The sequence below is a fragment of the Toxorhynchites rutilus genome, chromosome 1, assembly GCF_029784135.1.
Source record: "Toxorhynchites rutilus septentrionalis strain SRP chromosome 1, ASM2978413v1, whole genome shotgun sequence".
NCBI lineage: Eukaryota > Metazoa > Arthropoda > Insecta > Diptera > Culicidae > Toxorhynchites > Toxorhynchites rutilus.
In genome coordinates this window covers 175220131-175247682 of record NC_073744.1, presented here as the reverse complement: position 1 = coordinate 175247682, position 27552 = coordinate 175220131, and the positions used below count along the sequence as shown (strand labels likewise).

The window sequence follows — 27552 nt, the reverse complement described above, 5'->3', positions numbered from 1 at the left end:
TTGAAAAAAATAGAGCAACACGGATTAATTTGTGCACCTGACATTCATGTCCGAAAGTAAACATTAGTAAACATTTCGCAATATGACCGAAAGGTATATTTTTTATTATCTATATAAAATTTTTTCAAAGTATGTATTATAGACGCAGGGGAGACTGTTTCGTTGGAGATGGAAGCAAGTATCCTAAAGATAACTTCTGCGGGGAGTGTTAATGCAACGGGAAGTGGCAGAAGGATGGAGCCGGTGAACAGCAGTTTGTGTTTCTCCTTCCTCTCTTTCTTCCGGCAGCAGAACACAATCATCCTGGATAAGAACACCCAGCCGAAGGAGAAAACTTTTCCGTCGCTATCGAACCTCGAGCTGCTGTGGATAAAGCACTGTGATATTGCCAGAGTCCAAAACTGGGTCCACCGAATCCGGGACTGCTGTCCGTCGCTTCAGTATCTGTCGTTGCTAGGCAATCCCGGCGTGACGTCGTCCTTCAACTATACCCTCAAGTACAACTACCACCGCATGATGCTGATCAGTATTCTGCCCCAGTTGCGCTATCTGGACGACGCCGAAGTGACCGAGGCTCAGCGGGTCCAAACGAAGCAATTTAGACACAACTTCAATCTCAGCCAAACACCGTTCAATATCTTCGAAAGCATCGGCCGGTCGGAGTAGAGCAGAAGCAGGAAGAAGGCTTTAGCGACAAGGGGACAGGGTGGCGGTTTCGGAGCAGACCAGAAGCAGGAAGAAGGCCGTAGTGACGAGGGGATAGTGTGGCGGTTCCGGCGATTCTTGAAGCGATTGACTGTTTATTTCGTTTCGTATGTATTCGAATAGTATGACCATCAAGCTGACAGAGTATGCAATCAGCCCCAAAGGATCAACATTGGCAGACTTTTTAGAACTATTAATGTTTGGCTGCACTTCGCCGGCTCTGGAGTAGTTATTGCTCCGAAGTTTGACCGAGAAGTTGGGCAATAGTATCTAGCTACGTTATTCGATGATAATTAAGCCACTTCATACAGCGATTTGTAGCGTATTCTTTCATTTGAATTTTCTGCAAGGAATGAACAGTGTGCAATCTAATATGAGTAGGCCTTGCTATGTATAATAATAGAGAATCAGAATATACTGGACTATCGAACGAACAACACGTGTTTAATCAGTGGTCAGCAAATAGAATCCGAATACCGAGGTACCACATCTGGCGACGAGGATTAATCGGACTTGATTGAAAAGTTGGTAAGTCATAAGAAATCGAAAAGATTATCTGATACGATCAGGATCCACTGCGTTAAGCAGGACACTCCGCTGCTAAAAGCAGGGAAAGGCGTAAAAGCCTGAGTTAAAAAAAAAAAAAAAAAAAAAAAGATCCACTGCATCATGCAGGACACTCCGTTGCTAGTAGCAAGGAAAAACGAAAAACAAAATCTGTTGCCAAGAGCATGGAAAACCAATGAGTGAAAAAAAAAAAAGAAGGCTTGCCTAGATCGAAAAAAAAAAAAAAAAAAAAAAAAATGTTTTAAATTCAACAGCTTTCATTAGTTACCTTGACAACCACCACTGTTGTGCATTATTATTTTTTTCAGAGCGGAAATTATCGGAAATGGAAAATTGGAATATAAATCCTTTCAAATTCAATCATCTTCCCGAAACATTAACCCGGAAAGAATGGATAAGGTGGAAAAGGAATTTTGAAGTCATTGTAGCTGCAAGTGAAGAGAGAAACGCATCCAGGCTGAAGAACATATTGCTAGCAAAGGGAGGTTTAGAGTTACAGGATCTATTCTATTCTATTGATGGAGCGGATGTCGAGGAAGACAAGGAACGAGGAATCGACCCTTACAAAATAGCAATTGAAAAACTCGATCAACACTTTTTGCCGCAGCAACACGATTCATTTGAACGGAATGAATTTTGTAAATTAATACCCGCAACTACTCAGGATGGATCTTGCGAAACGTTGTCAAAATTCTTGATGCGATGTTCGGAACAGGCGAAACGATGTGATTTTGGGAACACGAGTGTAGAGAGTCGGGAATTAAGGATTATTGATAAGGTAATATACTATGCACCAACGGAACTGAGAGAAAAGTTGTTACATGAAGAAAAAGTGACGCTTTCACAACTCACACGAATGGTGAACTCGTTCGAATCGATTAAACAACAAGCGAAAACAATTGCGGGACCTGGATTTGAAAACGCGCCATTAACTACAACTGATAACGTTGAACGAATCAACAAACTCAACAATTCAATAAAACATAACCGTATTACCTGCTATCGTTGTGGACTGCTTAATCACCATGCAACTGACCGTGAATGTCCGGCCCGTGGAAGGAAATGTGAAAAGTGTCACAAGATAGGTCATTATGCAAAAGTATGTCGATCAGTACAAAATTTCAAACGGCGATACGAAGGACCATCGGCGCATCGTCCAGAGAAGCGAACCAGATATGGAAATGTCCGTGCTATCGTGGAAGAAGAAAAACCTCATCTAAATGAATCAGAAAGTTTCATTTTTAACATCGGTGATGGCGACGAATTTTTATGGACTAAGATTGGAGGAGTGTTGATCCAGGTGTTAATTGATTCAGGTAGTTCAAAGAATATTATCGACGATGCAACCTGGAAATATATGAAGAAACAAGGATTAAGAAGCTGGATTCCACAACAAGTTCCTAATACAATTCTTCGGGGATATGGTCGAGAAGCAAAGCCGTTGAAGATAGTGAATGTGTTTGAAGCAACCATTACAGTAGAATCAGGAAGCAGTAAATTTGAAACAATCGCAATGTTCTATGTTGTGGAAGGCGGTTTGCAGTCACTACTTGGAAAAGAAACTGCAAAGTGCTTAGGAGTGCTGAAAATTGGATTTACGAATCCTGAACAATCAATCAACGCGGTAGTTCCTATAGCGAATCGACCATTTCCTAAGATGAAAAATGTTCGAGTAAGGATTCCTGTTAATCAAGACATCACTCCAATAGTTCAAAGAGCTCGTCGTCCTCCTATTGCGTTACTCAGTCGGATCGAAGAGAAATTAAATGAACTGTTGATACGCGACATCATCGAACCTGTATCGGGTCCATCGCCTTGGGTATCACCATTGGTAACCATTGTGAAAGATAACGGCGATCTTCGGCTTTGTGTGGATATGCGAAGACCAAATCAAGCAATTCAGAGAGAATACCATGTGATGCCTACGTTTGAAGATTTTCTGCCTCAATTCAAATCAGCAAGATTCTTTAGTCGATTAGACATCAAAGATGCCTTTCACCAAGTAAGAACTCTTAAAGAGTAATAATAATAATAGTAGTAAAATAGTCAAACATTTCGGGAATATCTACTATATGAATTGTGCATTTTTATATATACTTAGTATGTTCATAAAATTGTATTTTACTTCAATTTCTCAGATAGAACTGGAAGAATCATCACGATATATAACAACCTTCATTTGTCATAAAGGATTATTCAGATATAAACGCCTAATGTTTGGCATTTCCTGTGCTCCAGAAATGTTCCAGAAAATTTTGGAACATATTCTATCGGAATGTGATAATGTTGTAAATTATATAGATGACATAATCGTCTCGGGAGACACTGATGCAGAACATGATGCAGCGTTGAAGAAAGTGCTCCATGTTCTGGAAAGCAGGAACATATTGCTAAACAAGGACAAATGTATTTTCAAAGTCAAACAAATCGAGTTTCTGGGTCATCTGATTTCATCGGAAGGAATTAAGCCAACTAAAAGTAAAATTGAAGCACTGCAAAAGTTTCGCGAACAAAGAAACTCTGAAGAAGTTAGAAGCTTCTTGGGTCTAGTAACATACGTGGGAAAATTTATTCCTGATTTAGCTACAATAACGGAACCTCTAAGGCAGCTTATATGCAAAAATAATAGGTTTACATGGGAAAGAAAACATCAAAGCAGCTTTGACCTTTTGAAAAGCATGATTGCTAATGTAAAAACGCTTTCATTTTTCAATAATTCTTTGAGAACTCGAGTTATAGCTGATGCTTCTCCAGTGGCTCTAGGTGCAGTGCTTGTTCAGTTTGAAGGAAGAACGGATGCTAATCCACAGATTGTAAGCTATGCAAGCAAAAGTCTAACCATAACCGAGAAACGATATTGCCAAACGGAAAAGGAGGCGCTTGCACTGGTATGGGCAGTCGAAAAATTTTCAGTTTATCTCATCGGTAGAGAATTTGAATTAGAGACCGACCATAAGCCGTTGGAAACCATATTTTCGCCTTCATCCACGCCTTGTGCTCGAATTGAACGATGGGTGTTGAGGCTTCAATCCTTCAAATACACTGTGAAATATAGGAAAGGTTCTGATAATATTGCTGACTCGCTCTCTAGACTGGTGATAGCAGAGGATCCTGTTGAATTCGAGAAGGACAATCATTTTTTAGTTCTAGCGGTACAGGAATCAGTAGCGGTGGACGTAGGAGAGATTGAGAACGCTACAAGAACAGACCTCGAACTCAAAGCTGTTCGAGATTCACTCGTATCAGGAAACTGGAGCAACGTTTTAGTGAAGTCGTATGAACCGTTCCGGAATGAATTGGGTTTAATTGAAGACACAATTGTAAGAGGGAATAAACTTGTTGTACCTCGGGAACTTCGTCAACGCATGCTGCAGCTCGCTCATGAAGGCCATCCTGGGGAATCAATCATGAAAAGACGATTAAGAGATCGCGCCTGGTGGCCAGGCATGGATCGCGAGGCAAAGGATTATGTTTCATGCTGTGAAGGTTGCCAGTTAGTCGGAATGCCAAATAAACCGCTCCCGATGAGCAGACGAGAATTGCCAACAAAACCCTGGATAGACGTTGCAATCGATTTCATGGGTCCTTTGCCATCCGGAGAGTACTTGCTGGTAATAGTCGACTATTTCAGTAGATACAAAGAAGTAGAAGTTATGTCAAGAATAAATTCTCGTGATACTGTTGAAAAGTTAGCCAAAATATTCACGAGACTAGGATATCCAAGGACAATAACGCTTGACAATGCCAGACAATTCATTGGAAAAGAGTTTGGAGAATTTTGCAAATTAAACGGGATTGTACTAAATCATACCGCGCCATATTGGCCTCAAGAAAATGGGTTGGTAGAGAGACAAAACAGGTCACTCTTGAAGCGGCTACAGATCAGTTACGCATTGAAACGAGATTGGAAGAAAGACTTGAATGATTATTTACTAATGTACTATACAACTCCTCATTCAACAACCGGTAAAACTCCAACTGAAATGTGTTTCGGTCGTACGATCAGATCCAAGTTGCCTTCAATCGAGGATATTGAAACTACACCTCCATCATCAGAGTATCGAGATTTGGACAAAATCAATAAAGAAAAAGGGAAAATAAGGGAGGACAGAAGGCGTCATGCTCAGGTTTCAGACATCCAGAAGGGAGATACTGTGTTAATGGAAAATCGTTTACCATCCAACAAATTAGCCACAACGTTCAATACAGCTAAATACACTGTGCTGGATCGCGCTGGTCCGAGAGCTACAATACAGGATCAAGATACAGGAAAAACATTTCAAAGAAATGTCGCACATTTGAAAAAAATTTATCCCTCCATTTACAGAAGCAGCAACTACATCAATTACCACTGCAGGTTCAGAAGAGGACACAGCACCATCGACATCCAGCAATGGTTCAATAATGCCATATGTATTGACACCTGCAGTTGAAACAATGCAAGCAGAAGATCAAGCTGAGAGAATCATTTCATCAGATGAAGAAACTTTCCAGGGATTTGATAATGTAGAGTTAAGTGATCATTATAAAACGAGAAGACTACCTGCGAGATTTAACAATTTTATTGTATAAATGATTTGATTAGGTTGACTGAAATATGATTCAAAAACATTATATAAAAAAAAGGAGATGTGCAATCTAATATGAGTAGGCCTTGCTATGTATAATAATAGAGAATCAGAATATACTGGACTATCGAACGAACAACACGTGTTTAATCAGTGGTCAGCAAATAGAATCCGAATACCGAGGTACCACAAACAGCAATGAGTATTATTACAAATCACTTCTAGGAGACGTCTCCAACAAAGAATTGCAGCAAACAATTGACACAGTGTTTTTTTCTGTGTTAGCTGATGGGAATTCAATAGATTTCTTCGATAGAAGCTACTAGAGATTTCTAGAGCAAAAATATTCAATCAGAATCTCCTCGAAGGCGCAGTAAGAGAAACCTTATGATGTGTTCAAGTGAATTTTGATTGAACTATATAGGAGTAGTTCGATGATTAATAGGTTCATTTTGAATACCAGTATAAGGTTGACATGGGATTCCGACAATTAATTTAGTTTATTCGAGTTACCACTAAATCTAAATATTTTTCCGTTTCCGTTTCGCACTTTTTGACCCACTCACTCACCCAGATGCTGCGGTTACGGAACTGTTTTTGTTTTTGTCTATTTTCCACAATTAAAGCTGCATTGGCCAGAGCTACTGCTATAGCGCCATATGATGCTACTGTTGAAGCCATTTTCATTTATAAATATGTTCTTCCTTGAAAAATGACAGCGGACGCACACAAAACAGTATCCGACTCGACAAACAGTGTACTATGTGATAACCGTGTTCGTCATTCATTCCAAACAGTTGTATTTCACCAAACAGTTTTATGTTAAATTATTGGCAAAAAACAAATAGGTGTAATTATGATTGTAAAATATTTTTGTCAAACATAAAATTTGTACTAAATTTTGACCAAATTTTTTCTGTCAAAAAGTGTCAAATATTTGAGCTTCGGTCAAACAGTGTACGGCCACCTTAAACAAGCCGTTTTATTTGATACCCATATTGATGGGGTTCTGAGAAAATATGTAATCCGCCATTTTGGATTTGCATTTTTTACAAATAACTGTATTCTACCCTTTCATTTGATACCTATATTGATATGATTTTGAAAACAATATATATGGCCCCATTTTGTGGCGGCGGCCATATTGGATTTGCATTTTTCATAAATAGCTACTATCCAAGCGCTTTCATTTGATACCCATATTGATGAGACTTCGAAAAAAACAAAAAAAAAAAAAAAAAAAATATATATATATATATATATATATATATATATATATATATATATATATATATATATGCGTTGTACTAATCAAACCTTTTCATTTGATACCCATATTAATGGAGTTTTGCAAAATACTGCTCACCTTGTAAGTATTCTCCTGCACGTACGAGTCCGGTTTCCCATAATCTGGCGGGTTGGCGTACGGATCGTAACCAAGCACCGACAGCATCGGGGCTATATCGGCCATATCCCGCACAACGTCCTCCGGTATGTGGCCTACCCACTTGGAGAGAGCCTCCAGATTCACCGGTTTTATCACCTGGTCCGATGAACGTTCCACTCTGAAAATGAGAAGTATTTCCCCGTTATTTGATTCGTCTTGAATGGCTCAGGATTCGGGCATATCTACTTGGATAACGCCACACCGTTCTCCTTATTGATGAACTCTTCATGGTGCAGCACCGAATCGTTCCAGGGGATATCCAAGAAGTGGAGAATTTTCCTCATCGACTCCTCCGGATGGAGCACCAGCTGTTCGTAGTACACCGTCAGGCATCGATCCTTGCCAATCTCCTTGCACTGCTCGTGCATCGTCTGTATCGCCTGGTTCCACTTGGTCATACACTGCCGATAGTTGCTCAGGTCGAACCCGGTGATGGTAACCTTGCGCGAAATGATCGAATGTACCGTCGCCCGACCGTCGCGTGCCATGAATAGGAATTTAGCCTAAAAATAGATACGAACATAAGCAGATGTGTGATGCTTGCGGATAACCTGTGACACCAACCTGTGGAAACAGCTCGATAACGTAGGAACCCATCTTGAGCGTGAGCGGGTCTTTATTGCACAACCGTGGCGCCGGATCGCCATGTTTGGCAATGATCTCCAAACAGAACTGAGCGATCGCACTGTTCAGCACCTCCTTCGTGATGCCGGCCTCGACCAGCCGAACCGATTCCTTCTCGGATTTCATCCAGTGCGAGCGCAGCTGCAGAATGCGGGGAATGACCCGTGTTTCCTGGCCGCATCTGCAAAAAACAGAGTATATTTGTTTGTTTCAATTATATTGACTGCCAGCAATCAGGAGTGTGGGTATCGAAACATTAGCAACGTGAAAACGTGTCGCAAGTGTTCAATTAGTTTGCATCTGTTGTGGCACTGCGAACAGTTACTTGAAATTAGTAAACGAATGCTCAGTTGAGAACCGCGTCACCCTCTCTCGTCGCCGATTGTTGCACTTTGTGGTGACGAAAAGTGGACCGCGCGATGCATAGTGCAACCGGCTGCCGGCAGTAAATTATAACCAGAAATAGTTCGCTTAATTGTTGTTATGTACACTTGGTGGTCAGTTGCATGCATTGTTTTAGCGAAACGTTGCCATCGACGATTAGTCTACTCGCCATAAGTTTGGTTTTCATCAGTCAACTTCGAGAAAAATGTTGCTGATTAAGATAGAAAGGCGAACAGTTTTTGTCTCGTCAACTGAGTAAACAAATTCTGTACCGCATTGAAAGCAGGAATTTTCTACACAAGATGGCCACAGAACCGGGAAAATGTCATGAATTTGAAATTGACCGGGAAAACCGGGAATCATTTTATAAAACCGGGAAATAAAAGCGCTTACAACTTAGCTGACGCAGATGTCAGTAGGTAGTAGGTAGGGTTAGTAGGTAGTAGGGTTAGTAGGGTATTAAAAATAACATAGCGCTTTTGGTCCCGAACCCGAAACAAAAACCATCAATGATTACGAAAACAATTTTATTGGAAGTGGAATATTTTTTCAAAAAAGACTAGTTCAAATCGATATGTCGATCATCCAAACCGATCGAGTAGTTCAAAAGTTATGAATTTTTTAAAAAGGTTATTTTTGGAACAAAAAGGGGAAAAAATAATTTTACGGACCACCCTAAAATAGAAATGGGCAAAAATAAAAAAAAATAAAAAATACGGGGCTAATTATTTCCGATGAGCTTGAGCTTGAGCTTGGGTAGACTGTACACTTCGTGATAGCTCTCCGTGATTGACCTGAACCAGCGAAATTGCACAACGAACACACAGAATGACGCTTGGGAGTAGCAATTCATTCTCATTGTGCAAGTTTCGGTGATTTGAACTTTGAATAGTCAACAACGAAGCCGGCCACGTCCTTACAGTCACCAGGGGAAGGTAAAGAATGTTAGTATCATGGAAGGGATAGTTGTTAGTGGGAAAAGGTAAGAGTCCGGATTCACTGTGGTAGGTGATGTGATTATGTAAATACGAACTACCGACCACTTGACGAAACCAAATTCCAGAGATCTTATGAGTAGCACGCGGCAGAGATTATCTTTAGGTATCCTGAGAAGGAAAACCTGTAAAGCTAATAGGATCGGCTATATATTCTGTTATTTATCACACGTAAATTTATCGAGCTCCAATCACGACGGACTAGAGTTATTTTTGGGAAACCTGAGAAGGTAACCGAGAGAACTCCTCTAAAACCAATAAGACCAGCGATATATTCCGTTATTCATCGCGCAGACACCTATTGGATGCCACCAGCGAAGAGGAACTACAACAACAATAATCGCGCTCGCTATAAAAATGGGGCGCGCTGCCCGAGAATGGCCATTTTTCAATCGACCACCGCCACGTCAACATTGGAGGAACCAAGAAGAAGCAGCCGAACCACACGAGAAGAATAAACAGTTGTAGACGAAAGAAGAAATATATACTTTAGACTAGCTGACCAGGCAAACGTTGTTCTGCCAAATAAATTATTTCTAGTGAATATTTTGGGTGTTGAATAAAACACACTAATGTATTGTAAGTGTTTATTTCGATAGTTGGAGAGCGGAGGCTCTGGTCGGATGATGCACCGTTTCACTGGGGGAAACGTGCCAATGGACGCTTGAACATAAAGTCCACAGCGGAAACACTCTTGGAAATAAGCTTTCACACAAAGAAAAACACTATGCGACAGGTTTGCAGCATAAAAACATACGATCTCCTTTATTTCACCTTTGACAGGATTCTAAACTCTCACTCTAGATGTTTGGTTGGGAAAAAAACACGTTTCAACACGTTCACGTTCTGCCTCACTCTTTTCTTGTTGTTTGCTGCTTTGCGGTTGGAAAAATACTGCCTCTCATCGTTGCTCTCTCAGCTGGCAGGAGAATAACATAGGGGTGGGGGTTGCGATGGAATTTCGATTATCTCTTCAGGGACTGAACAGTAAGTGTGTTTGAATATTTTAACGATCTTTAAAATAAATCGAATGTGACCGATAAAAAAACGAATTAAATGATTTGAACGAAAGGTTTTATGATGTTTCTTGGTGTATTTCATTAACGTAACTGACATGTTTGAAAAGTTAAACGTCAACTGAAAAAAGTAATATAAGTTTGTCGTAAAGTAGAAAAAATGAAATATAAAAAATCAATATTTATTGCTGTCTCCTTGTTAGAAAATACGAGCATGTGATTTTCAACATGGCTTAGTTTATAACAGCTTGGTCTCGTTCATAAATTGGAAAACGTTCAAATTAATCGGCCTGTTTGGAATCGCGTTATTTTATCGTTGTCATTCAATCGAGGAGTATTCACATCGGTAATCTAAGTTTGAAACACAGCTATATTGCTTCCTTTATTCATGGATGTTTTTATTACTCTTCACCGATTTGTAGAACTCAATATTCATATATGCATATGAGTGATCGGATTTTACAATTCGATCGAAATCGACTTTTACACTCTTAAATTCGTTCGCCTTGTCGCGAAACAATGGTCAAAATAAGTTGTATTCAACAGAATACAACCAACAATATGTGGGGACGAATACGATCGAACTTCATTTTGTGTTTGAACACACGCGCAATGTCATGACAATGCATTGCGCTTTGGCCTGGCTATAACTAAAGCTGTGTCGGCGTTGCTCATAATAGTGTCTCGCAAGTGAATGTATTATTCCTCGCACCGCTTTTGTTGATTGTGTAGTAAGAATTGCAGTCGTTCAATCTCTACCTTCGCGTATATGTCGATCATAAATTGTTGGCACAGCTTACGATATCTTGAATTAGCGTTTCTTGACCATGTCAAATCACCATATGATAAACATAAAAATCCTTCGAGCGCGCCCTCTGTTTGTTTCGTCGCATGTTCATAAATATTAAATCAAAATGAGAAATGATGTTCATAATGAATTAAGTATCTGTGACGGGGTCTCGATGGTCTTATGTTTATGCAAGAGATTTTTCGTTAAAGAAACCCTTCTGACTTGCACTGTAGTCACGCGTTTTCTTGAGCTTGCCACTCCAGAATACATTCAAGGCGTATTCTTCGTCATAGAAATATCAACTATTTACTGATTAAATATGACGCAAGTAGTACTACGTTGAGGAGGCAAACCTTGGGAACGTTAGTGCCATTGAAGAAGAACATAGCGAGGGTCGTATGAACGGTGTGTGTCAACGATGAATTCCAGATTATTGTTTTTTCTTCGCATTAAATTTCTCGTGTCACCGTGCTATCATGATTCCAACAGCTCTTGTGCTTTGGATCTACACACGTGCTCTCCAGCTGATGTTTTATCAAGGTTGATGGCAATAGCGTGATTGTCATTTTGTAATCCGAGCAAATGTGATTTGAAGAATTTCGATAACTCATTGTGCTCATTCAAAAAGGCTTCCAGCTTGTCGGAGATGCTCCCTTCTTCTTGAATGGCGTTAACGTTCCCTGTGGAACTTTTGCCGTCTCAACGTATTCATTAACTAGCGTCGTTCATTAATACTTGGTTGAGATTTCTATGCCGAATAACACGCCTTGAATGTACTCTAAAGTGGCGTGACCACAGTGCAAGCCGGAAGAATTTTCTTTGACGAAAAATCCCCCAACCAGAACGGGAATCGAACCCGAACACCCGGCATGATAGTGTGGGACGCTAACCACTCGGCCACGGGTGCACGGAGATGCTCCCTGCTTTAGATGAATTGATGTTACTTGTGAATTTGTAGATGGATGTTCAATGAAGCGGGCGTTACGCCATCAGTCATTGAACAACTTAAATGAATTCGTTCTGTTGAAAAAACGAACAACGGTTAAATTATTAGAATATTTTTGACACAAAAATAATAAAATCGCAATTAAAAATAGGGAATTGGGATCAAAACTTAAGGTTATATGTATGGTATGAAGTCAAATTTTTGAAAAAAAATATCCAGATCTTTTTTTCTGCATAGAACCACCCTATTCGGTATTAAATGTGTGGTTATCGGTATCCTACCGGTATCATATATAGTTTACAAACTATTCTCATACCTACCAAGTATTTTGAGTATAATTTCATCAAAATCGGTCGAGCCGTTTCGGAGGAGTTCGGTAACAAACACCGTGACACGAGATTTTTATATATATAGATTTACTGTTTTCCGACATTTTTTCTCTACAACCATCCTAAAGAATTTACCCAAGAGCCTTACTCAGGACTTTCCGATCGAACGAATCAACCCGCTTCCGACCACGACCGCCGAAGAGAACTCCATCCGTTCAACAAATTGGGCCCGAGCTCAGAAATTCCCAAAGATACGCCACAACTAGATCTTTGTTCCCAGACTGAACAGCCGTCGTTACTAAGAAGATAATTGCTGGCTGAGATTTTTAGCTCGGAATCCGAGCCATTCGTTCCGTAAACCAACATCAGCAGTGAGAGTTATGGGGTTCAATAAGCCAACCGCGAAAAGGTACTTAAGATCAAGCAGGTTAAGGACAAACTCTTGTTGCTGGTCAGGATTAAACACGGGAGTTTTGATTCCAGCTTAGGTGAACATCCACTGGTGATGGGGCCGATGAGGGTTGATCGTGGTACGCCATGAGGCTTGACATGCCTTTCTCGAAAAATACATCGAATGTATCTTTCAATATTTACTCATTACCAAATTGTGCTAAATAATATATTTTTGCTATACACAGTAATTTCACAAAACTCACAAAAACGAGTCACTTGACTCGCTGTGGTAGGAATAGGTTTACATGAAATATCGGTAGGTCATTAGGTATCGGTAGGCACCTTGGTTTTACCCCGAACGGTGATGAAACTCCAAAACAAAACTTTTGAGCATTTATAAGCAAAAAAACCACCCGCTGTCTCTCAGATGAATAAGGCTCACCAAAAGTATTCAACTTTACAACATTTTGCGACTAGAACACTCAAACCCCACTAGCGAAATTTTACACGGATTGTTTCCAGTTTGTTGATCGGTTTTGTTTTGACAGAAATGCGACTTCAGCAGCTGTGTGGCGACTCGAAACGTATAGAATGGCAAGTGTGTATAAAGGGTGTAGGAAACTTTGCAAAAAAATGCTATTAACTAGAAAAGTCAGAGAATGTCGGTTTTATCCCACTAAACAGTACGACAGAAAGCATTATTCGAAGATGAACGTTCTGCGTATTGGTAAAGACGAAACGCTTACAACGTAAAATGTCGTATTGAATAGAGCTTGAGCTTGGGTAGACTCTACACTTCGTAGTTGCTCTCCGTGATTGACCTGAATCAGCGAAAATGCACAAAGAACACACTGAATGGCACTTGGGAGTAGAACCTATTCTTATTGTGCGAGTTTCGGTGATTCGAACTTTTATTAGTCCTGGAGAACCAAAAGTGTTGCGTCTATAGCATGGTTCCCATGCGATTATCATGAAAGAGATAGTCATTAGTGGGGAGAAGTAAGAATCAGGATTCACTGAGGTAACTGATGTGATTATGTAAACGCGAATTATTGCTCATTCGACGAAACGGTATTCTTGCATTTAAAGTCGAATGTGAAGAAGGTATTTTATGTTTCTGTTATCTTATGTTTCACTATATATTATTGGTATGAGAAACACTTCGTTCGAAAGATAAAATGTCTACGCGTTATATGCTTATTACTTAGTTTAAAAATTGATTCGCAAGCAAGCTATTGAAATCACAAAAATCTGTATATATGCGAGTGCCAGTTCGAAAATCCTCTCAGTTATAATTGTACAGCGAAGTTTGAATTACTTTGAAGCGAAGGAGTTTTTTTTTTGTTTTTTTATTTATAACTAGCATACAAACTTCGTCCCGCTCAAAATTTGTTTTTTGTTATCAATACCTTCAAACATTTACGTTTTCTTACTAAGCGCAAGTTCATGAGTCCAACCGCAGAACTGTTCATTGATTGATTTTCTAATCGACCCCGTTGAATTTACCTTTTACTAAAAAATTCCTAATACATCTACCAAAACTCATCATTATAATATCAGATTATTTTCAGACGCAATCCTCGTTCAAGATTTTTCAACCACTTGCAAATAACATGTTTCTCCGTTACATGGAATAAATGTTTGATACAGAAAATATGATAGAATAAAGACAGACCCCTCCCCTCTTCTCCCCTTAGAGAGGCGGGAGAAGTGTCTATTCACCATAGAAACGTTTCGTGCCCCCTAAAATCTTCACATGCCAAATTTGGTTCCGTTTGCTTGATTAGTTCTTGAGTTATACAGAAATTTGTGTTTCATTTGTATGGGAGACCCCCTTAGACCCCCCAAATTTAGTTCCGTTTGCTTTATTAGTTCTTGAATTATGCGGAAATGTATGCTCCCCCTCAGAGAGACGGGAGGAGTGTCTATTCGTCATAGGAAGGTTTTGTGTCCCCTAAAACCTTCGCATGCCAAATTTAGTATTTCCTTGATTAGTTTTCGAATCATGCAGAAATTTGTCTTTCATTTGTATGACAGCCCCACCCTTAGAGAGGGGGTTGAGTGTCTAACCACCGTGAAAACATTTATTGCGCCCTTAAACCTCCACATACCTAATTTGGTTTCATTTGTTTGATTAATTCTCGAGTAATGCAGAAATTTGTGTTTCATTTGTATGGCAGACCTCTCCCCCCACCCCCTAAGACAGGGGGGAGGAATATCTAACCACCATAAAAACATTTCTTGCACCCTAAAACCTTCACATGCCAAATTTGGTTTCGTTTGCTTGATTAATTCTCTAGTAATGCAGAAATTTGTTTCATTTTTATTGTGTTAGACGTATTTGAGAGTGATGACATTTTCTGTTATTTTTAGACTCATTTAACCCTTCACGGTCGGAATTAATTTCCCTTGAAAGAGACGCTCTTATCTTTCCATGCTAATAATATTTAGTTTATGCCGAGAACCGTTACCTATTATTCATAGAAACTCCTTATGCATTCTAGAAAAAGTTAACTGGACATTAAAATTCGTTTAGAAAAAATGTAAACTATTACATCGTTGAATAAAGTATTCAGTATGATTCCTTGCTGTGGTGGCTGAGAGCAGATAAACGACCGCAAAGGGTTAATGTAATAAAACGGGATGACAAAACATGGGCTAAAAATCAATTTTGGGTGTACTTGGAACTATACCCAACAATCCTATTCTCATTCAACGGAACGTAATATTCGTGGGCTGTCCAAAAAGTATTCGATCTCGGGATCTCGGGTCCAAAAGGGGGGAAAAAGAAACCCAACAATTTTGCACAAAATTGAAAGCATAGACTGTTCCGTTTTAGATTAAATATGCGCCGTTTTTTTTCGAGCACTTCTAATCAAACAACTGTAACTTTTTTTAGCTGCCCGAATCAATTTTTCATAAACAACCGTCTATCCGCCTGTTTAATAATCAAAATAACCCATTTTCCTCTCGTAGCTCTATGAAGGTGATTATTTGCAATGCAATGTTTTATGTACCACTTTAAAGTGAACTCTTTTTAATGTTCATCAATTGTGTACGTTTAACTGATAAATAATAGCCCTCTTATCAACACACACCCATCTCACTTCGCTCCGGAATCTGCGGAGCCGTTAAAAGGTTTCCGTGGTTTCGTAATTATCAGCTTTATGTCAGATCCATCATTCGTATATGTATGCTGTATTCGCCGATAAACAACAATCCTCAGGGGCTCCTCTTTCTCTCTCTCAAGTACCTCAAGTTCATCATCATTGATTCAACATACCCTCCTCCAGGGCGTATTAATTACCCCAGCGATTGTGCCCCCTCGTAGAAATGAAACTATTTCGGGCTAAGTTCGCATTTTTTACGATGGTCATTCGGGAAAACTCTGAGCTCGATGTTATTTCCCCTGGCGGAAGAAATAATGACCCTTTTCTCCCCACACCCCCCGACGCCTCTCTGGCAAACGACCCGACCGGCCGACCGACCGGGGTGGGGGTATAATGGTAACGGCGCGTCGTAACACCAATTGCCTTCGCAGCCTAGACCAATTTGTGTTTGTGTTCCTCGTTTTTTTTGTCCATAAATGTCCATCCTGGCGCGGTCGAAAGTTTTCCATTATTGAAAACAGCAATTAGTTGCATACGATGCAGAATGCGTTTGTCGGACACCGTTCCGGTGTGAGGGCGGGAGAGAATGGGTGACACTTGGGTGGCGATGAAATATTACAATAACAATGTAATCAGCGGTGAAATATCGGACGCATAGATACGTATGGCTGGCGCTTCGGGAGCACGTGGTATCCGAGAATAACAATAACTGTCAGAGACAATTATATTTCTTTTCACGCTCGTAGGGCGAACAAATTACTCTGATTATATTTTATTGCATCGGTGGCTCGAGTTGTACGAACGAATGAACATTCAAAAAAAGTTACCCAAATGATGTGATAATCAGCGACGATCATTTCACTTCCGCCGATTGGTTGGAACTGGGACAACGATACAAATCGGTTATTAAATCGGTATTTGCGAGTGATTTTCAAGCGCGAAAAAAAATCAGCTGCAAAATGTGCACGATAGAATGTAACAATTGCGAACCGCTGCCTTGATGTTACAGTGACCGGCAGTAAGAACAATAACCACCCTTCATATATGTTAAACTGTTTGAGCGAAACATAACATTTCCCAAGAGTCCTGATTTCGATTTGTGTTGCGGACAAATGAAAGCCAGGGCGTTATTTGCTATTAATAGCATTGATTATTTTTACAAGTTGACAAAAAAAAAGGTCATGTTTGTCAGCGTTTAAACGCGACAGTTCTGTGTCCTATGCCCTTTACATTTGTCTTTCATAAGGTCCTTCATGCATTTTGATATCGAAACAACGTGCGTAAACTTTGACCCACAACGGGGAACGCAACTAAAAGGTGTCCCACAGCAAATTGAATCACGAAAAAATTGAGGGGTTGTATCCGAGACACGACCGCTTAGGACGTAGGACTACGCAATCTTTTTTTTTGTTTGTTGGTTTATCATTTCGGATATTAATTGCGAATACGCCGAAATTTCATAACTAACTCTTTAGTAAAAAGTTACGGGGACCCTCAGAAGGTTCAATGGCTTGTGTGGTTTCGTAGAATCATTTCGAGAAGAGAGGCATATTCCGTGCATCGCCATTCAACAAGCATCAAACACGCGTCTAACAGATGCACACAGTTGCAGCGATAAAAATGAAGAATCGCGAGAATGACCATTTATAAAACTCGTTTGTAGACTCTCGGTCAAAACCGTCAACAAAGCTAGGAGCTTGTTGCACCAGAACAGAGCCGATGCACACGAGAGCAAATACGAATGACAAATTCATATGTACAGGAAATGAACAAGTTCCAAGTTTCGCGCAACGAAAACAAGCAACATACACAAAGCCAAACACTGATGGCTAGAAGCGACCCATAATCATTTTCATGCTTCTCTTTTTTCGCCTGCTTTGCCATGGCTTGGATGTGTTAATTGCAATGCCAGATGTACTTCAAGTGAAATATTCGCTAGCGTTCACAGCTCGAGGGGAAACATAAAACATAAAACGAGCAGAATAAGCGACATTGGTTGCTTCGGGCACTGAAAGATTCTGAGAATTTTCCTCAGAGGAGATGCAATACTTATACGCTAGCGCCAGCTTACTTACTATGCAAGGGTGGAGTTTACTTCGCAAATATTCTCTTTCCGTTATCCCACTTCTCGTTTCAATTGCTGCATAAGTTGCCCGTTATTGACAGTTCTGTTCTCAAAAGCACACAAATGGACAGAACAAATGTATGGGGAAATGGAAATGCTACCAATTTTCATCAATTTTAACCATATACAGACTATGGAATTTTAATGTATAGCATATAAAACATATCGTAGAAAATTTCCGATTCGATTGGTATGCAAATCGTTAAAATCTGTTCGCAGCAAAAATAGTTATTTACGTTAACTTTATTTCATAAAAACGTGACCTGTTTTCTGATCTGACACCCTTAACGTAAGACGTAGTCCTACGTCAAAAGAATCCTGTAGAAAATTACCTAGCTGACCGATCCTTTTCAAACTCTCAGACAATAAAATATAACCCATTAGTATTTTTTTTTATTTTTTTATATCTGTATTATAGTGATTTTCAACTCATTTGGCTGGTTCGTCACTTTTTACTTCCATTTTTGGAAGAATGTCGGGAGTGAGAATTGAGCTCGTGACCTTTAGCGTGAGAGGCATGGATGTTACCACTACGCCAGATCGCCTCCACCCATTAGTAAGCTTTTGGCATATTTATTTCATTCAACTTCAATACCATAACCGTATACTCGCACCTTACTCTTAAATCATGAGCAGATCGCTTGCCAAATCGTGTATTACTTAGCAAATTTTGTACTTCCTTACTTCCTTTGGAACATCAAACTTGTGCTGGCCAGTGAAGAACAGTAACCCCGAAAGCTACCGTAAGTCAGCCTTGACGTAAGTCAGCATCTGGGTGTACAGTTCCCGCGCCCGTGACGGGCCGTTCGTCACGCTTTGGATCCTACTGCACATTGTACGTATGCAGTCGCTCCCAGTCCTTGGCTCTCTGAACGAAAGACTTTGACAGATTCAACTTTTTGGCCACATCCCTGACCGTAGCATTGTGATTCTTCTTGAACACTTTCACGACACGCTAGTGATTCTGATCACTAATAGAACATCCATTCTGACCGCATTTCTCCTTCCGTTCGATATTCAGAATTTCGTAGTAACGTTCAATCACACGACCCACCGTTGCAGTGGGGCGACTCCGAGCTGGTCAAGCAAAAACGTGCCGTTAAATGCGAAAAAAAAGTTTTTAAATAATTTCGGGGTGCTGAACACGAATCTGGCATCTTTTTTTTATTTCGGGCCGTTCACAAAGCACGTCATCCATTTTTTTTGGGATTTTATGGCACTCTCTTTTACGCAGTATTTTTTGCATACTTTTCCATATAATTTTATGATCTATGAGCACAAGAAAACTCACTGAGCGTTGAAAAAGATGACGTAGTTCATGCACAACCCCTCAAATCAAACAAATTTTGCTATAAATGTGAAAGTGTTTTTTAGATTATTAATAATTACAAACAGTTAATGAAACAAAATATCGAATCAAAACAATAATCCTCTTTTCTTCTTCTTCATAACTGCGCCCAGATTCATAATCATCTTTTCCTGATTCAACAATTGTTTCCATCAATAGAAATAATACTTCATCTAGAAGTTTTTTACAATTTCTTTTCTCCTTTTCAAAATATTTGTTTACTATTGGATCTGTAGAGGTGAGAAGATGATTTACTATACCATAATTAGTATTTTCTCAACTATGAAAAATGAAAATTTCACTATTAGTGAAATTTAGAATTCATTATACTTATCAACAGGAAAAATCCCGGTTCCTTTGGTTAAAAAGAGATATTAAAATACATGTATCAAACCATGAATAAACAACTTACTCGAAGTTGAATTGTGTGTGTGTACCGCTGAAATTACTGTGATGCGAAAATGTTCATCAATGTATTGTTATGATTTTGATTTAATTGGATCCTAGTTAAAATTTAAATATTGAAACAGAAAAGTGAACAAAACTTGCTGTCGCATTTCTCACTAAAATGACGACTCGCGCAGTTTTGCGCAGCGTCGGACAGTGTTCAATTGAAAGCTTATATTTTTACCCATTTTGAATGTAGTCACAACCGCGGCAAACTGCGGCTTAAAAAAACTTTTAAGCTGGTTTTCTACAAAAAAATCACAGTTTTTCGTAATTTTTTTTTTGCGTCAGGCCTACTATGATCAAATTTTACAATATCTAATGAAAAAGATTTGTTTTGTATAGTTTTTCGAACAGCTTTGAATTCGACGACAAAAATTCAAGCAATCATTGAAGCTGCAGATCGTTTCAAAGTAATGTACTTTCTTTCGAAAGATTGTCAAAAAACGTCAATATGCCAAGCTTGGAAATGTCATAAAAAATCATATTTAATGATGTTGCGCTCAAATGTGGGAGGATGAAATATAAATCCAGGCTGAACATCACAAAATTATCATTAAAAAGTTATAAAAAGATTAAAAAAGCGATAAAAGTAGGGTAGAGTAAAAAAATATTTATGAAATCGAAACCATATCAAACGAATTTATCACTCAGAGCATATTCAAAACAACACCTATTGAAAACATTCAGTCCTTTTCAATTGTTGAACAAAATTTGCTATCACACAAACTGATTGAACAACAGCCTGTTTGCATGTAGTAAACAGATATTTTGAAAAGGTAAAAGTAATTGTAAATAAACTTCTAGATGAAGTAATATTCCTATTGAAGGACACAATATTTGAATCAAGAAAAGATGATTATGAATCTGATGGCAGTTATAGAGAAGAAGAAGAAGAAAAAAAAATTGTTTTGATTTGTTTTTTTTTCATTAACTGTATTGTATTAATTTGCAATCTAAAAAAAAATCTTCTATATCTATAGCAGAATTTGTTTGATTTGAAGGGTCGCGCATAAACTACGTCATCTTGTACAACGCCCAGTGAGTATGCTTGTGCTCGAAGATAATAAAATTAGAAAAGTATGTAAAAAATACTGCGCCGAAGATAAAATCCCAAAAAATTTGATAACGTGTTTTATGGGCGGCCCCAAATAAAAAAAATGATGCCAGATTTGTGTTCAGCATCCCGAAATTATGTAAATACCATGTTTGTTTTGTTCCCTGAGGCCGCAGTCGGGTTAAAAAGCGCGAATTCACGAATGGCACGATTTGATTTTGACTCTGTACCATAATTATTTGTTGCCAAAAACGAACAGGTAAAAATCGAACAGGTAATTTGAAAAATGCTTAAATGAATAGATAAATTAAAAAATGAAGAGAAACAAAAACTTCGAAAATTGTGAAATCGTTGAGTTGAAAAGTTGACAAATTAAAAAATTAAATTGAATTGAAAATACAAAATTGATTGCAGAATCTACCAAACTTAAAGAACGAAACATGAATATTTGAATTCGAATTGAAGTTGAATTAGAATTAGAGAATTAATTCAAAAATAAGAATCACAAAAAACTAAACTGAAAAACTAGCCTGAATTAAAAAAACTTAGAGTTTAAAAAAAAATCAAAACAAATCGAATTCGAATGTGAATTGAATTTAGAATTAAAAATTGATTAAAGAATAAAAAAAAATCTTGAAAAATTAAATGTTAGATTGAATTTGAATTTAAATTGAATTTTGAAATTAAAAATCAGTTAATAAAATGAAAATTTAACTGAACATGAATTGAAAAATTGAAACAAATGAAAACATGAAAAATTTAAAATTTAAAAAAAATGGATTATTCTAAATAATGAAATTGAAATGAAGTCAAAAATAAAATTCAACCTGGATTTGAATATTAAAAAAACCAAAATCAAACATTGCAACAAATGAATACTTGAATAATTGAAAATTAATTGAAAAAAAAATGAATGAAAAAAAATCAAATTGAATTCAAATTGAAAAAAAATGTTCCAAAAATGAAATAATTATGAAATTGAAAAAAAAATTCTTGAAAAATTAAATTTAATTAACTTAACCCTTTCCCGTACAACATCGAGTCTCACTCGTGGTGTACTTGCATAACATAGGGCGCTAGAACGCTCAGCAGAGTAGTGAAATCACTTGATGTGTGACGTATTAAATAATACGGGAAGGGATTAAACAAATGAAAAAATAAATTGTATTTGAATTTGAATTGAACTGGAACTTGAAAACCACGAAAAAAAATTAAAATTTGCCAAAATTAAAAACTAAATTGTATTTGAATTCGAATTGCATAGGAAATTGCAAATTAATACAAAAAGTGAAAAAGACTAAAATTGAAAATTTGAACCAAACAAAAAATTTTGAAAGTAATTCAAGAAACTAGTGAAAATTGAAGAATTCGGAGTTGTAAAAATTGAAACAAAATCAAAAAGCTGAAAATTTTATTGGAAATCGGAAAATTATTAGTAAAAATACTGGAAAATAGACAAATGCAAAAATTGAAAAAAAAAATACTTTTCATTAATTTATATTACGGATGGTTTGTACTGCAGTTTTTTGCAAAACCCCTATAATATGACTTTGGCATGTGTTTTTGTCATCAATTCGTCTTCAATTGGAAATAAACATTGCTAGATAATGTAAAAGTTATTTACAAACTAAGTTTGATCTTCATTTAATAATTTAATCGCAAGTTGGGGTCTCAAAAACTCAAAAACGTCGCGTTGGGCGTCGAACGTGTTAATTGAGAAATTCAAAAAGTGAAAAATTGAAAAAAAACCCGCAAATTGAAAAATTCGAAAATTTGGAAATCGAAAAATTCAAAATAAAAAATTCGAAAATAAAAGAATTGAAAAATTGGAAAAAATCGAAAATTTAAAACATGGAAAATAATAAATTTTTAAGGGTTGAGAATTTAAAGAAGAAAAAGAAAAGAATTAAAAAAATTGGAACAATTGTTAGTTGGAAAATTTAAAAAGTGGAAAATTGCAAAATTTAAAAAAATGGAAATTGAAAAGTCCAAAACTGAAAGCTTGTAAAATAGAAAAATTCGAAAATTGGGAAATTGAAAACTGACAAAATTAAAAATTAAAAAATTCGAAAACTCAATTGTAAAATTTAAAAATCTACAGAGTAGAAAAAGCGGAAAATTCAAAAATTGAAAAATTGGAAAATATTGGGAAAATGAGGAATTAAAAAAATTATTTCGGAAATTGAAATCGGAAGATTCGAAAACTGAAAAATTCACATGTTTTGAAGGTTTATAAAGCCCACCTTCCAATGATGTAGTCAATGCATCTCGATGACCTCAATTCTGCTCACGCTTTGTCCAAGGCACTGATGTTGGTTTATCCACCTGGTTACTAAGGCAACCGCTTGGCGCGCTGCAGTTTGTTTATCAGAAATAAAGTTCCTCTGTGTTGAGTGCTGTTCACCTTTAAAATGCCTGAAGAAAGCCTAAATTATGAATAGATTAATATGATAACAGTAAACTCAAGCAATGAGAAATGCAACATTTACTTGAAAATTAGAATTTCTACAGTCAAAGATGATGATTTCTAAAAACGGGCAATTTTAATTTCTCTTTGAAGAAAAACGTTAAAAAAATAACGCCTTATGGTATTGCTAGCAACTAGAAACTTGGAGTTTTTCAACAAACCCAAACTCGTCTTGATTAAATTTTCATGAAAAAAAATCATTAAACGTAAACTAGTTGCGTGAAAACACCCTAAATCGGATAAACCAACATCATTTACCTTAGTATAATTCAATAATTTGTGACTTTTTTCTTTGGAAAATGATGTCTTCGAGAGATATTGCAAAACTACTTGGATATTCAATAAATTCAGTGTTTCGGTGTCCCTCTAGACAGCGAACAATCAACAGTACATGTTAATGCTGAGAGTTAATTTTCTCAAATTGGAATTTTGCTTCACGAATCAATCGCGCCTCTCAATGTATTCATTGGCCCTTGTAAGTACTACCAAACCATCTCCGGAGCCAAAACAAAGCAGATTTTACTTTGGCTTTGGAGGAGAACCTATTAAATTCTTAGCCGGAATTTAAGCCGGGGTATTTGAAGCAGGAATTTTGTGGACATACGATTTGGCAAAGCTTGTGACCGTTGGCTTAAAGTAGACAGAAGTGCTCAGAGTGTAAATTTGCAAACATTGAATGGAAATTGTTTTTATTGAGATCGAATAGGAGTTTGTATGAAAGCGAAAATCAAGCGAATTTCATCGGATGAGAAATAACAAAATTTTGTAAGCCTTCGATCAAAAGGGAATGGATGATATTGTTACTAATTTAAGAGAAAACGGAATTCTATTATTTATCAATAGAATATAATTGTATAAGTGCGATCGGATTGCACTAGGCGATTCTAAAACAAAACATTTTGTACAAACCGATTTGATATAAATCGAGTCATTCATGTTAAACCATGTCTCCAGATCCGTGCCCGAATAGCGGGCGCCCAATAAACCTCTCACACGCTCTCAAGTGGTCACATGGCACATGGCTTCCGGGCAAGTCAAGAAAAAAAATCAAACGGAGAACAAAAAAAAACACCCTGGGCCTGGAAGTATTCGCGAAAGCCACACGAGCGATGATAACGCGCACACTCGACCCGCACCGGTCCGATGTGAAATGCATACATAACGAATCGTAAAGTGCAAAAAATTGTGACCAACAAAGTTTTACGTGATTATATTTTCAGTTTTATATAAATTCAATATGGTCCTGCGCGCTTGGCTATAATACACACACTCACCTAACTTCCGGGTGGGCGTCCAGCATCGCCCGCATAAGCGTCGTTCCAGAGCGGGGCACTCCACCGATGAAAACCAGCGGCATATTCCGGTGGTACCGATAGCTTCGACTTTGATCGCCATCGTCCCCACTGCTACTATCGCCTCGGATCATCTCTCCTCCACCGCCGGTGTACGAAGAGGCCCCGCCGATGGTGCCTCTCAGACATCGCGCCCCCAGCTCGGTTCCTTTGAGAAACACCACCAGCACCAGGAAGCTGGCTAAACCCAAACCGAGCAGAATCTTCCGATGGCGCAGAACTAGACGCATTGTATCCTTGGTTGGTTGGTTGGTTGCCCTTGTTGTTACAGTCTCTTTGGTTTCGTTTGGATAATTAACGTTCGCGTTGACACGATTAGATATGTAATACTCCGTAAAATAATTGTGCTTCCAGCAAAAAGTCGCCTGCTTTGTTTGTTATGCAAATCGATTGATTGGAGGAGATTAGCGTCTGCTGAGATTTCTCCGAGCAGCCACTCTCGGATAGTAACCGATAATAGTGGAATGACTAGTTTGCCGCTCCGCTGCTGATTGCTGCTCCATTGGACTGACCTCTGGCCTTAGCGCGCTCGACTCGGCTGAAGATGTGGTTCGGGATGTGATTCTCTCGCTGCTTTCTTCTCCGGCAGCCGACGAAAAGCTATCGCTGCTCCCCCAAAAAAAAAACAAGGCGACAGGAACGCCGAACGTGAATAACGGGTGTTCTAATGACAACGAGCAGCGAGGTGCGATGTCCCCAATCCGGTCATGTTAAGTCTATTAGCACATTACTACCTTCTGTGTTGATATAACTGTGTGCAGTTGATGTTGATGTGGGAATCGTCGCTCGGAGTTCAAGTTCGAAAGCGGGGTAAAAAATCCGCGTCCACCAAGCGTCAAACCGAATCTATTCTGAATATTTTTTTTCGGCTGTTGCCTTTTCCGCCGTCCATCCGTTTCTTGTCCGTCGCCGTGACAGAGGCGCAGAGAGATGCTGCTGCTGCTGCTGTTTGAAAAGTGTACACAAGTTTTTCTGTTGGGGAAGGATGAGAAGAGCAAAAAGAGAGAAAAAAATTAGAGGAGGTTGTGTCCAAGATACGACCGCATTGTTGACATAGAACTACGCTGCGTTTTATAGAAGTCGCCTGTTTATAACTTCGGATATTATTTTATAATGCTGTGAAATTTAAGAAATAACTGTTTAGTAGAATGGTTTGGTCGTCCTGAAATGGTTTTTTTTTCTATTGTAGAATCTGTTGACAATAATTGATTGTTGATTAATTCTCGCCCTTGCCCTCGCCGAACAATACACAAGCTGATCGTATGTCGCAATTTGTTTCATGTCAATGCATTGAAAATTTCAATTTGGCACCACATGGAAACGACAACAATGACAATACTTGCAAGTATCAAATATCATGCTACGTGTTTTTTAGTATTGCCTCAGTGGAATCACACCTCTAGGCATCGTTCGTACAACGTAAACCAAGCGCCAAACAAGCGTTCGCTCTAGCATGCATACAGAGTCATACATTGGTGGCTTGAAGCTACTAGAAATATAAACGCTTCTCATCATTTTGCGCTTTTCTTAAATGAAACGCTTCTGTTAATATTACTGGTCTCGAAAAAAGCTACATTACTTTCTCATGCTCAAGATAAGCGCAGCTGTCATGCTTAGTGGAGAAAATTTTGCTACTGGCAAGCGAAACCAAATCATATACAAAATTCCAGAACGACATTTACTCTCTTGGTGACTAAATAAACGAAATAAACTCTTTTTGTTAAACGCAACAACCTCGAAAAGAGTAGCATTGCTTGATTATGATCAAGATTGACGCAAATGCAGTCCTAGTTCGAGGCAGTTTTGCGTCTGACACGCGAGCCCAAATAACTTATAACATTCCAGTACGACATTCAAGATGCTTGATACAGCTAACTGGTCCTTGTAAGAAATCGAAAGAATTAGGCAACTCAATTTTAATTTCGTAAAACGATCGGGAGAAGGGCAGAATGAAAACATTATACGATAAGAGCGAACCGTGTGTACGATCCTAACATAACAATCTCACCTATCGGTAGCGGGTGCAATAAAAGCCAATGCAATAGAAAAACGGAAAGGAAAGAGACCAAATAGATCGCACACATTTCTTATCGTACTAAGTTCGTTGCCCTTAGAATGCAATTATGAGTCAAAGTCAAAGTCTAACCAGGTTGCATGTGGTGAAATACAGATAAGCGAAAGGTAGAGGACTTATATGCAAAGGAGTAAGAACGTTTATAGTTTTCTCTTTCTTTCACACATTTGATTTGAATTTAGGCTAGAATTAGGATAGAAGAAAATTGTATAAAAACCCAAGGTTCTCTGAATAAAGCAAGTAGTCTTTGGAATCGTGTCGTACGATTAAAACTGAAACTTCCTATTGAATCGACTGACGAGTGTTCTCCAGACTTAAGTTTTCCAACGTCCGCAGCAATAGTTGTATAATTTGCGCTCGGAGTTCGTGAAGATCTTGTACTCGTTGATCCTCCCGCTCAGTTGATATTTAATAGATTGATCAGCTCCCGTTCGTTGCTCGTTCCGTACGGAATTAGTGCGAAGGCAGTCAGTTCAATTTGTTGAAATAAATAACACTGGTTAGCTTCCGTTCGTGGCTCGTTCCGTAGGGAATTAGCGCGAAGGCAGTCAATTCAGTTTGTTCCAGGAACAAGGGTAATTCACTCGATACTTTTCCATACTTCAACCCTGTAAAGTGCCAATCCAGATTCGCAAGGTTGATTCCTTCGCATCAACCGAATTGCGTATTGGGTACTTTTACAGGTCATGGTTTAACTGGTATGCTTTTTAACTGGGCGAACGTTAACTGGTCCTTGGACCAGTTATAAAGCAGAATTTCGCAAACAATCGACGCCATATTCAAATAGAAGATTTGCTGTGAGGGGCAT

General features: G+C 38.4%; 1 protein-coding gene across 2 annotated transcripts in view; it reads right to left on the bottom strand.

The window, feature by feature from the left end:
- Positions 1–27552, bottom strand: part of LOC129763069 (protein-tyrosine sulfotransferase) — a 52125-nt gene that overhangs the window by 8030 nt on the left and 16543 nt on the right. For both annotated transcript variants that reach the window (XM_055761818.1, XM_055761817.1), the window contains exons 2-5: positions 24593–25642; positions 7852–8092; positions 7474–7790; positions 7207–7405 (exon numbers count right to left, since the gene is read on the bottom strand). In XM_055761818.1, coding sequence (XP_055617793.1) covers positions 7207–7405; positions 7474–7790; positions 7852–8092; positions 24593–24900 — 1065 coding nt within the window. In that variant the 5' untranslated portion in view covers positions 24901–25642. The remainder of the gene's footprint in view (positions 1–7206; positions 7406–7473; positions 7791–7851; positions 8093–24592; positions 25643–27552) is intronic.